Consider the following 16423-nt stretch of genomic DNA (forward strand, 5'->3'; position numbering starts at 1 on the left):
TTGTCCACCTGCCTCGGCCTCCCAAAGTTCTGGGATTACAGGCGTGAGCCACTGAGCCCGACCTGTTCTCTTGATCTTTTTAGCCGCCTTTCCTTTAACCTTCTCCCACCTCTATTGAAGTAAATTTGTCAGGACTTTACACAATGTTCGAGGTGCTGAGGGCTTCTGGTCATGTTTGTAGGATAAGTTTACAGGAGTGGATTCTGTTTCCAGTACCTAGCTTGATGGATGGAAGGAAACTATCATTGGTTATGGGCCAGCTGCATACCAGCTTTTATGCCAGCTGCCTTTATATACCTGCTAGTGGTGGCTAACATCCTTTTTTATCCTGTAAGGAGAGTGTGAATTATTTTTCACTTTTTTTTTTTTTTTTTGGAGATGGAGTCTTGCTCTGTCGCCCAGGCTGGAGTGCAATGGCGCAATCTCGGCTCGCTGCAACCTCGGCTCACTGCAACCTCTGCCTCAGCCTCCTGAGTAGCTGGGATTACATGTGTGTGCCACCACGCCGGGCTAATTTTTGTATTTTTGGTAGGGACATGTATTTCACCATGTTGATCAGGCTGATCTTGAACTCCTGATCTCATGATCTGACCGCCTTGGCCTCCCAAAGTGCTGGGATTACGGGCGTGAGCCACCGTGCCCGGCCTACTTTTCACTTTTTAAAATAAGTTGGCCAGGCATGGTGACTCACACCTGTAATCCCAGCACTTTGGGAGGCTGAGTTTGGAGGATTGCTTGAGCTCAGGAGTTTGAGATCAGTCTGGGCAATGTGGTGAAACTATCTCTATAGAAAATTCAAAAATTAGCTGGGGGTGGTGACATGCACCTTTAGTCCCAGCTACTTCTGAAGCTGAGTTAGGAGGATCACTTTAGCCTGGGAGGTTGAGGCTGCAGTGAGCCGAGATTGCATCACTGCACTTCAGCCTGGGGGACAGAGAGAACCTGTCTCAAAAACAAATAAAATGAGTCATTAAAATGTAGGTATATATACCTTTTACCCTTCTTCTTCTTTACCCATCTTTTACCCTTCTTCTTTTCCTAAGGGTAATTACTATTAATTGGTAAATTCTCTCTAGACTCTTTTTTTTTTAATTTTAATTTTTTTTTTATTATTATACTTTAGGTTTTAGGGTACATGTGCACAATGTGCAGGTTTGTTACATATGTATCCATGTGCCATGTTGTTTTGCTGCACCCATCTCTAGACTCTTTTAATACACATGCATGCACCCCCTCCCCAACAATGGTTTGGTTTTAAACATAAGCACTTTATTATATACACTGTTCTTCTATGTCCGTTTGTGTAGGCCTACTCATTCTTGCATCAGCTGCATGCTTTCCCGTGTAGAGATGTACCATGATTTTCAAAAACCTTGATTTATTTGACTAGTCTTATATTGAAAGACATTTAGATATTTTCCTAATTGGCCATGAAGTGAGGGCTGTTTCTGGATCCTCTGCTCTCTTCCATTGAGCTCTTTGTCTGTCTTTACACCAGTACCATTCTGTCTTGATTACTATAGTTTTATAATAAATCTTGAAATCATTTAAAGGTAAATCCTCCTTTACCTTTAAATGATTGTTCTCCATTTTCAAAGTCATATTCTAGGTCTTTTGCATTTCTATATGAATTTTAGAATAGCTTGTCAGTTTCCAAGGCTGGGCACGGTGGCTCATGCCTGTAATCCCAGCACTTCGGGAGGCCGAGGTGGGCGGATCACTTGAGGTCAGGAGTTCGAGACCAGCCTGACCAACATGGATAAACCCCGTCTCTAATAAAAATGCAAAATTAGCCAGGCGTGATGGCACATGCCTGTAATCCCAGCTACTTGGGAGACTGAGGCAGGAGAATCGCTTGAACACGGGAGGTGGAGGTTGCAGTGAGCCGAGATCGTGCCATTGCACTCCAGCCTGGGCAGCAAGAGCGAAACTCCGTCTCAAAAAAAAAAAAAAAAAAGAATAGCTTGTCAGTGTCCTATTAGGATTTTTATTGTGCTTGAGTTGACTCTGTAAATCAATTTGGGGAAAATTGACATCTTAAACAATACTTTTAACCCATGAACATGGTCTGTTTCCATTTGCAGTATTTAGTTTTTTTTAAATGTCTGTAGGACGTATTTACCCTGTAGAAAAATGTAATCTGCAAATAAGGACAATTTTTTATTCCATTTTCATTACTGGAGTTGGTTTTTTTTTTTGTTTTTTTAAATTTATTTATTTATTTTTTTGTTGTTGTTTTTGAGATAGTCTTGCTCTGTCCCCAGGCTGGAGTACAGTGGTATGATCATGACTCACTGCACCCTCTACCTCCGGGGTTCAAGCGATCCTCCCACCTCAGCTTCCCGAGTAGCTGGGACTACAGGTGTATGTCACCATGCCTGGCTAATTTTTGTATTTTTTTTGTAGAGATGGGGTTATGCCATGTTGCTCAGGGTGGTCTTGAACTCCTAAGCTCAAGCAATTTGCCTGCCTCGGTCTCCTAGAGCGTTGGGGTTACAGGCATGAGCCACAGCACCCAGCCTAGAAATATTATCAATTAAAAAATTGTCAATAAAAAAATAGTCAATCCAAGGGCAAAAAATAACAACGGATCACTTTAAATTGCATTTCCCAAGTTGTTTGTAGAGTTGAATTGGCTATCTGTTGATCTTTTGTGATTTACCTGTTTATATCTCTTGCCTTTTTGTCTAGTAGACTGCTTATCTTTTATTTTTGTTAAGGTGGCAGAACTCTTTGATTATTCTGGGTATTCTGGGTAATAGTAGTGGTATCTTACCACTATTTCTACTATTTTATCCCAGTCACGTCTTTTAATTTGGTTTATGCTTTCTTTTGTCATACTGAAGTCAATAAATTTGTATGTTTTTTTCTTAATTGTGGTAAAATATATATAACATGAAATTTACCATTTTAAGCATTTTTGAGTGGACAATTCAGCAGCATTAAGTACATTCACAATGTTGCATGGCTGTCACTACCATCCATCTCCAGAATGTTTTCATCCCCAAACTGAAACTCTATGGCCATTAAATATTAATTCCCCATTTTCCCCTCTCCTTAATCTCTGGCAGTCACCATTCAGCTTTCTGGCTCTATGAATTTGCCTATTCTAGGTACTTCATATAAGTGGAATTATGCAATATTTGTCCTTTTGTGTCCGACTTCTTTCACTTAGCATAATATCCTCAAGGTGCATCTATGTTGTAGCATGCGTGAGAACTCTTTCTTAAGGCTGAATAATATTCCATTGCATGTATATACAACATTCTATTTATCAGTTTTTTCTTTTTTGAGACAGAGTCTCGCTCTGTCACCCAGGCTGGAGTGCAGTGGTGTGATCTTGGCTCACTGCAACCTCTGCTTCCTGGGTTCAAGCGATTCTCCTGCCTGTACCTCCCGATTAGCTGGGATTACAGGCACGTGCCACCATACCCAGGTAATTTTTGTATTTTTAGTAGAGACGGGGTTTCACCATGTTGGCCAGGCTGGTCTTGAACTCCCGACCTCTGCCTCCCAAAGTATTGGGATTACAGGCGTGAGCCACTGTGCCCAGCCCTGTTTATCAATTTATCTGTCAATGGACATTTGTTTTTTTTTTTTTTTTTTTTGAGACGGAGTCTCGCTCTGTCACCCAGGCTGGAGTACAGTGGTGCAATCTCGGCTCACTGCAAGCTCCGCCTCCCGGGTTTACGCCATTCTCCTGCCTCAGCCTCTCCAAGTAGCTGGGACTACAGGCGCCCACCACCACGCCCGGCTAATTTTTTTTTGTATTTTTAGTAGAGACGGGGTTTCACTGTGGTCTCGATCTCCTGACCTCGTGATCCGCCCACCTCGGCCTCCCAAAGTGCTGGGATTACAAGCTTGAGCCACCGCGCCCGGACTGTCAATGGACATTTGGTCTTCTTTCTGTCTTTTGGCTATTGTGAATAATGCTGCTGTGATTACTGGTGTACAAATAGCTGTTTGGATCCCTGCTTTCAGTTCATTTGGGTATATACCCAGAAATGGAATTACTGGGTCACATGGTAATTCTATTTTAAATTAAATTAAATTAATTTTTTTCTTAGAGATAGGGTATTGCTCTGTCATCCAGGCTGTGCAGTGGTGTAATCATAGCTCACTGCAGCCTCGAACAGCTGGGCTCAAGGGATCCTCCTGCCTCAGCTTCCTAAGTGGCTGGGACTACAGGTGTGCACCATGGTGCCCAGCTATTTTAAAATTACTTAATCTATTGTAAAATCTATTTTATATTTAAGTTAAATTTTATCTTATATTAAATTTGGTTTAATTTTTTTGAGGAACCCCCGTGCTATTTACCAAAGTGGCAGCACCATTTTACATTCCTACCAGCAGTGTACAAGTGTTCCTCTGTCTACCAGGCTCAAGGTCAATGACACAATCTCGGCTCACTGCAACCTTCAACTCCTGGGTTCAAGTGATTCTCCTGCCTTAGCCTCCCAAATAGGTAGGATTATAGGCACACGCCACCACGCCCAGCTAATTTTTTTTTTTTTTTTGAGACGGAGTCTTTGCTCTGTCACCCAGGCCGGAGTGCACTGGCGCGACCTTGGCTCACTGCAACCTCCACCCCCCCAGTTCAGATGATTCTCCTGCCTCAGCCTTCCGAGTAGCTGGGATTACAGGCACGTGCCACCAAGCCCAGCTAATTTTTGTATTTTTAGTAGAGATGGGGTTTCACCATGTTGGTCAGGCTGGTCTCGAACTCCTGACCTCGTGATCTGCCTGCCTTGGCCTCCCAAAGTGCTGGGATTACAGGCATGAGCCACCATGCCCGGCCAATTTTTGTATTTTTTAGTAGAGATGGGATTTCACCATGTTGATCAGGCTGGTCTTGAACTCCTGACCTCGTGATCTGCCTGCCTTGGCCTCCCAAAGTGCTGGGATTACAGGTGTGAGCCACTATGCCCGGCCAATTTTTGTATTTTTTACTGGAGATGGGATTTCACCATGTTGATCAGGCTGGTCTTGAACTCCTGACCTCGTGATCTGCCCGCCTTGGCCTCCCGAAGTGCTGGGATTACAGGCCTGAGCCACTGTGCCCAGCGAAGACCCTGTCTTTTTTTTTTTTTTCAGCATCTCTTACGTTAATAATTTATTTATTTATTTATTTCGATTTTTTTTTTTGCACACAAAACAATAAACATTTTCTAAAAGTACATACAAACAAAAAGATGCATATCAAACATTAGGAAGGTTACACATGGGAAGACGGGGAATAGAAATGGGGGGTGGGAATTAAAGAAAATAAATGAGAGAGGGACTTTGTATGGATCAATGGTAATAACTCAATCCTCTATTTGACAAAGGAGAAGGAAGAGGAAGAAAAAGAAAGTGGGATAAAGGATCAGAAAGGGAGGAAAATAGAAAAAATTAGAGTATGACTCCAGGGTAGACCTGTTTTGTTGTCGCTTGGTTGGTTGGTTTCTCAGTTGTATTTTTCATATGTTTCGCCATGTTGGCCAGGCTGGTCTCAAATTCCTAGCCTCAAGTGATCAACCCGCCTCGGCCTCCCAGGGTACTGGGACTACAGGCGTGAGCCACCAAGTCCAGCCCCCACATTGCTTCTGGCCTCTGTGGTAGACCTCCCAGATGGGGCGGCCGGGCAGAGGCGCTCCTCACATCCCAGACGATGGGTGGCCGGGCAGAGGCGCTCCTCACTTCCCAGACGGGGCGGCCGCGCAGAGACGCTCCTCACTTCCCAGACGGGGCGGCCGCGCAGAGGCGCTCCTCACTTCCCAGACGATGGGCGGCCAGGCAGAGACGTTCCTCACTTCCTAGACGGGGTGGCGGCCGGGCAGAGACGCTCCTCACCTCCCAGACGGGGCGGCCGGGCAGAGGAGCTCCTCATAACCCAGACGATGGGCGGCCAGGCAGAGACGCTCGCCACCTCCCAGACGGGGCGGCGGCCGGGCAGAGGCTGCAATCCCAGCACCCTGGGAGGCCAAGGCAGGCGGCTGGGAGGCGGAGGCTGCAGCGAGCCAAGACCACGCCACCGCACTCCAGCCCGGGCAACACCGAGCACCGAGTGAGCGAGGCTCCGTCTGCAGTCCCAGCACCTCGGGAGGCCGAGGCGGGCAGACCACTTGAGGTCAGGAGCTGGAGACCAGCCTGGCCGACATGGTGAAACCGCGCCTCCAGCCAAAGGAGAAAAACCAGGGAGGGGTGGTGGCGCACGCCGGCAATCCCAGGCAGCCCGCAGCCCAGGGCAGGAGAATCACGGGAGCCGGACGCAGGGAGTCTGCACCGAGCCGAGTGTATTCCAGCCTGGGCCACAGAGGGAAGAAAAGAAAGAAGAAAGCGCCGGGCGCGGTGGCTCAAGCCTGTAATCCCAGCACTTTGGGAGGCCGAGGCGGGCGGATCACAAGGTCAGGAGATCGAGACCATCCTGGCTAACATGTTGAAACCCCGTCTCTACTAAAAATACAAAAAATTAGCCGGGCGTGGTGGCGGGCGCCTGTAGTCCCAGCTACGTGGGAGGCTGAGGCAGGAGAATGGCGTGAACCCGGGAGGTGGAGCTTGCAGTGAGCCGAGATCGTGCCACAGACAAACTCACTCAAAAAAAAAAAAAAAAAAAAAAAAAAAAAAAAGCAAGGAGGATGGATGGAAGGGAAGGAAGGAAGGAGGGAGGGAGGGAAGGAAGGCAAGCAGGCAGGCTTTTTTGTTTGTTTTTTTGAGACAGAGTTTCGCTCTTATTGCCCAGGCTGGAATGCAATGGCACATTCTCGGCTCACTGCAACCTCCGCCTCCCAGGTTCAAGCGATTCTCCTACCTCAGCCTCCCGAGTAGCTGGGATTACAGGCATGCGCCACCACCCGGCTAATTTTGTATTTTTAGTAGAGACAGGGTTTCTCCATGTTGGTCAGGCTGGTCTTGAACTCCCGACCTCAGGTGATCCGCCCGCCTTGGCCTCCCAAAGTGCTGGGATTACAGGCGTGAGCCACTGCTCCCGGCAGGATTATTACTTCTTATGAGTTTAGAGTCTTCTGTAAAACCGGAGCTCTCACAATGCATTGTTCTTCCTTAGATTGTTTATTAAAATATTAAGATTTATCCTAGCACTTATGTTCAACATACCGTAGTTTTTATACTTCTCCATCTAAATAAAACCAAGTTTGTTCCTACACTAGTCCAGCATGCATTCTGAAGAAGTCCAGTGATTATACATCACCATCTAGAGATTAGGTATCCCAATCCTTTCTTCCTATATCTAAGCTAACTCCTCCTTAGCCAAATGGTACCCTTTGATTTTGTGTTAATCTTTTCCTTCCCTCCGCTCTTAACCCCTCTCATTCCGTCTTCTCCCTCCCTTTTCCACCCCCCCTTCCTCTTCTTTCACCTCTTCTCCCTTTTTCTTTTTTTCCCCTCTTTTTCTTTTTCTTCTTTTGTATCTGAGCAGGAACTAACTTCTGAACTCTGCCCATCCCCAGCCAGGACATCACAGGTGACATTTACTATTTCAACTTCACCAACGGGCAGTCTACGTGGGACCATCCATGTGATGAACACTATCGGAACTTGGTGATCCAAGAGCGGGCAAAGCTGTCAACTTCTGGGGCCATTAAGAAGAAGAAAAAAAAAAAGGAAAAGAAAGACAAGAAGGACAGAGAGACCCCCAAGAGTTCCCTGGTGAGTCAGTGGATGCCTCCTCCCAGAGAGGCCAGGGCTGAAATCTGGAGGGATGTTGGGAACCTCTAGGTGTCTGCGGCTGGGAGGTTGAAGACAACAGTCAGAATATGGTAAATTCTTGATAGTATATGATCTAAACTTTGCCTGTCTTCTAGTCGATTTTCCTTTCAGCTTCTGGAATTCTGGAAGTTGTTGCCATGTCTACACATTTCCTTTCTCCCCACTTGGGAAGTGCATGTTACCTAATAGGATTGATGAGAGAGAGTGCTCTTCTGAGAATGGTTTTTTGCAGTAGTAGTAGCAGTAATGGCATCTGCTGCTCTGGAGAGTGGGAACTGAAAGCAGTTGGCAGAAGCCAGTGAACTGAGTGAAGTGTCCTTTCTCTTTATTCAGAGTCAGGCCTCCCTAGTGTGGGTTCCTTATTTGTCTTAAAGTGGTGTGAATTCCTAGATGTCAGATGTAGCCATAATTTAGTTGTCAAAACACCAGTGCCTTCAAGATTTGAAAGAAAAGCCTTGGGCTTTATCTACTCATCTAGATTTGCCAGTGTCCTCAGTGAGTGGTGGGTAACTGAAGTTTAATTGCAATGTGATTTCCTTGTTGTTGTTTTTTTGAGACGGAGTCTCACTCTGTCACCCAGGCTGGAGTACAGTGGCGTGATCTCAGCTCACTGCAACCTCTGCCTTTCAGGCTCAAGCAATTCTCCTGCCTCAGCCTCCTGAGTAGTTGGGATTACAGGCATCTGCCACCACACCTGGCTAATTTTTGTATTTTTAGTAGAGTTGGGGTTTCACCATGTTGGCCAGGCTGGTCTCAAACTCCTGACCTCAAGTGATCCACCCGCCTCAGCCTCCCAAAGTGCTGGGATTACTGGTGTGGGCCACCATGCCCAGCCTGATTTCCTTGGTTATAAGTAGCTTTTGTATTTGAGTTCAAGGTGTTCATATTAATTATTGTTTTATTTGTCCCTTTAGTACATCTGAACCTAGGAGGTGGAGTTATTGCCCACATGATTTAGGTGGAGCAACTAAGACCTGGAGCCATACAAAGTGAGGCCCAGGCTCTCCCAGAACTCTGTGGTGGTCCCTTTCCCCAGGCCTGGGGTAGGTGGGGCATGCTGAAGAGAGGGAGGGACATAGGAACTCAGCTCAGCCAGTGGGGAGCACTGGGAACATCGTTTCAACCCTCTTCAGTGGTCCAGTTCTTTTGCTCTTTTGTTTATAGTTTTTGTTTCCCTCCAGAGCCTTGTGCTTCCTGTTGTCCAAGCTCCACAGACGCTTCTTTTTTCCCTCCCCTCCCTGACATATTATTCATGGTTCTGAGAAACATGGTAACAAGCCCATTCCTCCAGATGGAGAAAAGGGCAGATAATTTCCAGCTAGGCTGGATTTTCCAATGTAATGTGTTTGAATGGCAAAAGGTGGCCACGGGGCTTTTCACGGACTCAGGATTATTTGAAATGGTAGTCAGACATGTGGGCAGGCTGTGGCTTGACGAAAGGCAGGAGACAGAATGAAGTGAGGGTTCTGGGGTGGAGAGCTGGGTAAAGGACCGAGATGTAGATGTGTGATTGGATTCTTAGAGCCCTCTGTTAAAAAAGTTCCTTCCGTGGTTTCAGGAAATGAAGAAAATGGGGCAGCCCCGGGCTGTCAGTCTGGTTCTTAGGGCTCAGGACAGGTGCCTCAAACTTGAGTTTGTCCAGGGGACAGCTCTGAGCCAGGTGGGCAGCCTGGATGCAAGTGGTTTGGACTCTCTGGAGGTGTGCAGTCACAGTCAGGTGGGGTTCAGTGTGAATGTTTGTAGAGGGGTGGTTGATTTTTTAGAAGTTTTTCTAGCCCAGAGGGTCTGTGACTATGTGGAGGTCTCTCAAGCAATACCAACTGGTTCCTTTGGTATACAATGCTAGACTGAGTTTTCAAGTCTCGGGTCATTTGTTATGCTTCTCTTCTCTCCCTGTTAAAAAATTTCTGGGTGTCCTTGATAAGGTTGGTGGACTTTTCTTCTTCTTCTTTTTCTTTTTTTTTTTTTTTGAGACAGCATCTTGCTTTGTTGCCCAGGCTGGAGTGCAGTGGCATGATCTTGGATCACTGCAACCTCCGCCTCTGGGTTCAAGCAATTCTCATGCCTCAGCCTCCCGAGGAGCAGGGACTACAGGCGCCCACCACTGTGCCCGGCTAATTTTTTGTATTTTTAGTAGAGATGGGGTTTCACCATGATGGCCAGGCTGGTCTTGAACTCCTGACCTCAAGTGATCCGTCCGCCGCAGCCTCCTAAAGTGCTGGGATTACAGGCATGAGCCACCACACACGGCCCAAGGTTGGTACATTTTATAAAACTAATCAATCACAGAATCTGAGAGCTGGATAGTACCTTAGGGATAATCTGGTTGGCGATTTTCAGACTTTAGTTTGTAGTAGAAAAGTCAGTTCCTCTATAGAGGTCCAGCTTATAAAAAAAGAAATGGAGCTTCTTTGGTTGAACTTGGCAGTGTGGGTCTTTGTGACACCTCTTCTCTGTCACATGCACAATATAGTACCCCAAGGTACTGAACTTCCCAGGTTCCGTGGAGCAAGGTTTGCAAACCATTGATCTAGTGGAGCCTCCTCTTTGTAGATAAGGAAACTGGAGCCTAGAAAACAACATATTTTCAGCCCAAGGGAGTTTTTATCTTTTCTTCCCTCTTCAGTTTGTGTTTTACTTTATTTTTTATTTAAAAATTTTTTTTTATTATTATTTTTTGCTATTGATTTTATTTATTTATTTATTTTTTATTATACTTTAAGTTTTAGGGTTTAAATAGAGGGTGGATTTCTGCTGAGGGCTTGCCAGGGGCTGAGGTAGCAAGTGTAAATCAGAAGTGCTTTGTCTTCGTTTTCTCTGCATGTTTATATACCCATCTAGGAAACGCAGCCTGAGGAGGGAATTCTGCCTCCTTCATCCTTTCTCTGCAGCCTCTCCCCTCCGTCAGCACCTGGGCTTGCTGATCTGGACCTAGATCAAGAGATTCAGGCTAGAAGTGAGGGATCCTATAACAAAGGAAAGAGCCCAGGCATGCTGGGCGACACTCCTTGGCATTTCATGGGTGCCCTTCCCAGAAAGCTGCAGCCACTCTCCAAAGGCCAACCTTCCCAAATCCAGCAGGTCTTTGCTGACATGGAGGAAATCTTAGGCAGGGCCCCAGCCCAATGCAGAAGAGAATTAGATGATCAGCAGGGTCTGGAGAAACTCCAGAAGGCGACAGAAAAAATCTGCCTGGGGTTTTCAGACCCTGAAACAGAAGAGCTGGAAATAAGAAGCAGACAGCAGAAACTGGGCACTCCAGCCCCTCAGAACACTGGGCTTCTCCAAAATGTGCAGGATGTGGTAGAAAGCAGGAGCCAGGCACCTGTCCACTCAAAGCTTTCTGAAGCCATCAAAGGCCTGCCGCTGACAGGGGAGCAGCACAGCCACAGCTTAGTCAAATTGAGCTCCACTGGCCCTGGAGGGGACAAGGGCCAAAGCCCCATTCCCATGTCATCCCCTGAGGAGGAGCCCTCCCTGTCTTCTTGTTCTTCCGGCCACATGTTGCCTGCTAGGAAGAGCAAGTTGTTGTTAGATAGCAGCCCTACTGAAGACTTGAGCTGGCAGGGAGTTCCTGGGGAAGGTGGGAGCATAGGCAGCGGGAGGAGGAAGAGAGAACCTCCTGGACTGTGGATGGAACAGGTCTCCAAGCTTGTCAATAAGGATATCCCAGGAAGCTGCAAGGAAACGGGGCCCAGTGACCTTGAGGCTCTAGGGGCCTCAGCTGAAGATCTACCTCAGGGGCTCTTGCTAATACCACCTGAAACCCTGGCATCAGAACCAGCTCAGAATCCCCTTTCAGGGAGGGCCCCTGAGGAGCCTCCTGCCAGTGAGAAGAGACAGGCCCTAGGGTCTGCAGAGCTCCCTTATAAAGATCAGAAGCCTAGCATGTCTGGGCCTGACTTGGAGAGCAGCAGCAGTAGCAGCAGCAGCAGCAACCTGGCCTCACACCTGGGCTCTCCCTTCCTGGATGAGGTGAACAACTTCCCTTGGAACCTGCAGAGCTCACGGGGATCTGAGGAGGGTGTGGCTCAGTCAGACTTGGGTCTCAGAGATCAACACTTCAGCCCCTTCTTAGTTCCTCACATGTCCCACATGCAGAGCCTTGACGAGGAGCAGTCAGAAAGTGAAGACTACTCTGAGGACCAGAGGTTCTACCAGCACATCCTGCAGATGGTCAAGATCTCCAGGTGGCCGGAGGGCCTGGGGCTGCCTGAGAGCATGCAGGACATGCCGTGCAGATACAGCGCCAGCACAGTCTGTTGCATGGCAGCTGAGTCTTCTAGGATGTCTAGTGAGGGTGAGCACGAGGCCATCAGAGTTACGGAGAGGGACTCGAGGTTTCTGTCATGGGAGCCAGAGCTGCTGGAACATCCTCAGGAGGTGGCTCTTGCCCCGGCTGGGCAAGAGGCCTCTCAGCAAGGCCATTTCCAGCCAAGCAGCAGCACCCTCAGGCAGGAGCTAGTCCAGCAGAGCTCCAGCGGAGGGCTTGCTACAGAGCCAGGCAAGATGCAGCATCTCAACCAGGTAGGCGTCTTAGTGAGCATGGCCTAAAGGCCTAAACTTGGCAGGGAGGGAGCAGGTGGAGTTGATGTCTTACCACAGCCATCAGGACTGCATTTCTGTTACCCACCCTACCTTCGTAACTATTGGCCCTTTAACTACCCAAATGGCCATTTTATGGGATGACACATATTTGAAGTTTCTTCTACCCCATCACCTGCAAGATAGGGCTGAGGGTATCTGTGATTTCCCTTCCCTGGCTGTAATTGTAATTCACGGGTGGTTCATGTGCTTTGAACATGATCCGTTTTGAGGGTGAGCAGAACGTCAGTAATCCTGGCATTCGTGCAGGATATAAACACCTTCCTGGGATTTGGGAAGTTTTTCCTATCAGCTGATTCTAGAGAGAGGTCCTTCCTATTTGGAAATAGGCAGCCTACCCCAAAGCTCTGAACTTTATTTCTTCTTGAAATCAGGCAGAACTAGAAAGTTAATATTATTTTTTATTTTTATTTTATTTTTTAGACAGGGTTTTGTTCTGTTGCCCAGGCTGGAGTGCAGTGGATCTTGGCTCACTGCAATCTGTGCCTCTATCGCTTGAATCCCAGGTTCAAGTGATTTTCGTGCCTCAGCCTCTCAAATAGCTGGGATTACAAGTGCTTACCACCACTCCCAGCCAATTTCTTTGTGTTTTTAGTAGAAATGGAGTTTTGCCATGTTGGCCAGGCTGGTCTCGAACTCCTGTTCTCAAGCGATCCACCCGCCTTGGCCTCCCCAAGTGCTGGGATTATAGACATGAGCCACTGCACCTGATTAGAGAGTTTATATATATATATATATATTTTTTGACAGTCTTGCTCTGTTGCCCAGGCTGGAGTGCAGTGGTGCCATCTCGGGTCATTGCAACCACCACCTCCTGGGTTCAAGCTATTCTTATGCCTCAGCCTCCTGAGTAGCTGGGACTACAGGTGTGTGCCAACACGCCTGGCTAATTTTTGTATTTTTAGTAGAGACGGAGTTTTGTCATGTTGGCCAGGCTGGTCTCAAACTCCTGACCTCAAGTGATCTGCCTGCCTCAGTCTCCCAAAGTGCTGGGATTACAGGTGTGAACTGTCGTGCCTGGCCTGAGAGCTAATATTCTTATGAGAGACAGAGGCCAGAACCTTTCTCTGCCATCCAGTGAGCTGCTTCTGCTCTTTGCCTCCTAGGGTCCCCAGAAAACCACATGGATAATCTGTGTCAGACTTGTGTAGACCATATTTGTGACGTCACTCTTGAGTTCACTTCCTCCCCTACTGGGATTTATCAAATGGCTGGCCTTGCCCTATCATTCTACCTTTGTCCCTTTAAAGAGTCACCATATTCTTCATTCAGAAGTCAAGTTGGATCAGAGACCATGGGGATCAATCTGAATTTCTCCAGCTATTCTTTTGCTGTTGCCCAGCTGTGGCTTTATCCAGTTGTTCCCTCTGCTTCCTATTGCTGGCTTGCACTGGTTCTCTGTTAGCTTTAATAACTACTGTAGCACTATAAATATCGGATAAGCTGCAGATTATCCTGCAAGTTTTAATTAGCCCAATGGCAGTAAGTCTATCTGCTCTGAAGGACAACTCCACGCATAGCCCCATACTCAGAGTTAATGGCCATCTATAGAAGATGATCAGCTAGGAGCCAGGAATGTATAATTTCTCCACTAATCGCTGATTTGGTCAAGGCCTGGGAGAACAAAGCCCTCAGCATGCTTGTCTCCCTCCCTCAAGCCCCCAGCATATTAGCAAATTAGCCATGTTAGGAGTCTGTAATTTTCCATAAATACAGTGTGGCGATAATTTTGCTTGCTGATACATGGGCTGGTTGGAAGGGCTGAAACCAGGAGGAGCATGCCTGGTTTGCCTAGTTTACCTTGAAGAAGCTTTCTGGGGCTCTTCCCCTCCCCCGGCCATTTTTTTTTTTTTTTTTTTAGGAGACCAGAGTTTTGCTCTGTTGTCCATGCTGGAGTTCAGTGGTGTGATCGTAGCTCACTGCAGCCTTGAGCTCCTGGGCTTAAGCAATCCTCCCGAGTAGTTGAGACTACAGATGTGTACCACCATATCCAGCTAATTAAAAATTATTTTTTTGTAGACATGGTGTGTCTTACCGTGTTGCCCAGACTGGTCTTGAACCCCTGGCCTAAAAGTGATCCTCCTGCCTTGGCTTCCGAAAGTACTGGGGTTATAGGTGTCAGGAACCATGTATGTCCTAGGCTCTTTTTTCTGCCACAGCTAGAGCTGATATAAAGTACTGTCTTAGAGATAGCCTTGGGTTCCAGTCCCATCTCTGCCCCTCACTGGCTCTGTGACTTTGGGCAGGGTTCTTTTTTTTTTTTTTGGAGACAGGGTCTCACTCTGTAACGCAGGCTGGAGTGCAGTGGCATGATGTCACCTCACTGCAACCTCTATCTCCGGGGTTCAAGTGATTCTCCTGCTTTAGCCTTCTCAGTAGCTGGGATTACAGGCACCTGCCACCATGCCTGGCTAATTTTTGTATTTTAGTAGAGACAGGGTTTCACCATATTGGCCAGGCTGGTCTTGAATTCCTGACCTTAGGTAATCCGCCCGCCTCAGCCTCTCAAAGTGCTAGGATTACAGGCGTGAGCCACCACGCCCAGCCTGGGCAGGGTTCTTGACCTCACCAACCTCCGTTTGCTCATATGGGGACTGTGGATAATGGCAGAGCCAGTCTCAGGTGGTTGTGAGAGTAAAATGAGACACTGCACGGAAGGTGTTTAGCCAGTGCACTGCTGGCCAGTGTTACGATTATCAGCTCATTTTCTCCTTCACAAACATGTTCTACAACAGGCCAGATGATTGCGGACCTGCAGAAGCTCAGGAGTGGTTCTCACCTTACTTTCCTGATGAGCACCTGATGCAGAAATGGGCCCTGCTGGGAACCCACCCACTGGTCTGGCCCCTAGGCTGAGGCTATAGGTGAGAAGATGGATCTTCTGAACCTCAGCCTGACCGCCTCTGGGTTTCATTTTCTCTCTTCAGTCTTTGTGGGATTAGGGAGGATTGGAATTTTTGTGTCATCTTAGACATTTTAAGTTTGAGAAATGAATTTTGAAGGAGTCTTTGTTTTTTTTTGTTTTTTTTTTTTGAGACGGAGTCTCGCTCTGTCGCCCAGGCTGGAGTGCAGTGGCGCGATCTCGGCTCACTGCAAGCTCCGCCTCCCGGATTCACGCCATTCTCCTGCCTCAGCCTCTCCGAGTAGCTGGGACTACAGGCGTCTGCCACCACGCCCGGCTAATTTTTTGTATTTTTAGTAGAGATGGGGTTTCACCGTGGTCTCGATCTCCTGACCTCGTGATCTGCCTGCCTCGGCCTCCCAAAGTGCTGGGATTACAAGCGTGAGCCACCGCGCCCGGCCTTGAAGGAGTCTTTGTAAATTGTCACCAGATTGCCATCCTTGCTTCTGATAAGCCTAGATTATTGTAATGTGAATCCCTGTGATGGTGGCAATTTTATAATTTTGGTATAGCCCTGGGCCACTCACAAAGGCCCCTAGCACTCGTCTCCTTGAGCTTCTCTGCACACCTAGTCAGGTGGCAAGGCACACATCATCTCCATCTTGCAGATGAGTAAACTGAGAATCGGAGAGTCTGTGAGTAGCAGGAGGTCTCACGAATTCTGACTCGTAGCCTGATTTCTTTCTCCAGCCCTTGCTTGCAGGAAGGAGAACAGGGAAAAGAAGGGACCTGGTCAGCCCCACTGCTGCCCTTCGGCAAGCCTCCTTTCAGCCACCTTCCTCATCAGTGGAGAGGGGAGAGAGTCCTTCTTTAGTTGCTCATGTGTATTTTTTTGTAGTTAGTGTTGATTTTTTTTCCAGACAGGGTCATTTTTATTTTTAGAGGCAGGGTCTTGCTCTATCTCCCAGCCTGGAGTGCAGTGATTATATCTCACAGTGGTTATATCTCATATAACCTTGAACTCCTGGGCTTAATTGATCTTGCTGCCTCAGCCTCCCAAGTAGCTAGGACCACAGGCATGTGTCACCATGTCCAGCTAGTATTTTTTTTTTTTTTTTTTTTTTTTTTTTTATAGATACAGGGTCTCACTGTGTTGCCTAGGCTGGTCTGAGGTAGGGTCTTGTTCTGTTGCCCAGACTGGAGTACAGTGATGCCATCATAGCTCACTGTAGCCTCCAGCTCCTGGGCTCAAGCAGTCCTTCCTCCTCA

The 16423-nt window shown here is 47.4% G+C and overlaps 1 protein-coding gene across 15 annotated transcripts in view; it reads left to right on the forward strand.

The window, feature by feature from the left end:
• Positions 1–16423, forward strand: part of CEP164 (centrosomal protein 164) — a 98278-nt gene that overhangs the window by 25026 nt on the left and 56829 nt on the right. For 10 of the 15 annotated variants that reach the window (XM_058446392.1, XM_058446397.1, XM_058446389.1 and 7 more), the window contains 2 exons: positions 7449–7647; positions 10549–12234. In XM_058446392.1, the coding sequence (XP_058302375.1) occupies positions 7449–7647; positions 10549–12234 (1885 nt within the window). Of the gene's footprint in view, positions 1–7417; positions 7648–10548; positions 12235–16423 lie in introns of all 15 variants that reach the window. The other 5 variants (XM_058446401.1, XM_058446399.1, XM_032167522.2 and 2 more) reach the window with 2 other exon arrangements.

This window comes from Hylobates moloch, unplaced genomic scaffold (assembly GCF_009828535.3).
Source record: "Hylobates moloch isolate HMO894 unplaced genomic scaffold, HMol_V3 SCAFFOLD_11, whole genome shotgun sequence".
NCBI classification, from domain to species: Eukaryota; Metazoa; Chordata; class Mammalia; order Primates; family Hylobatidae; genus Hylobates; species Hylobates moloch.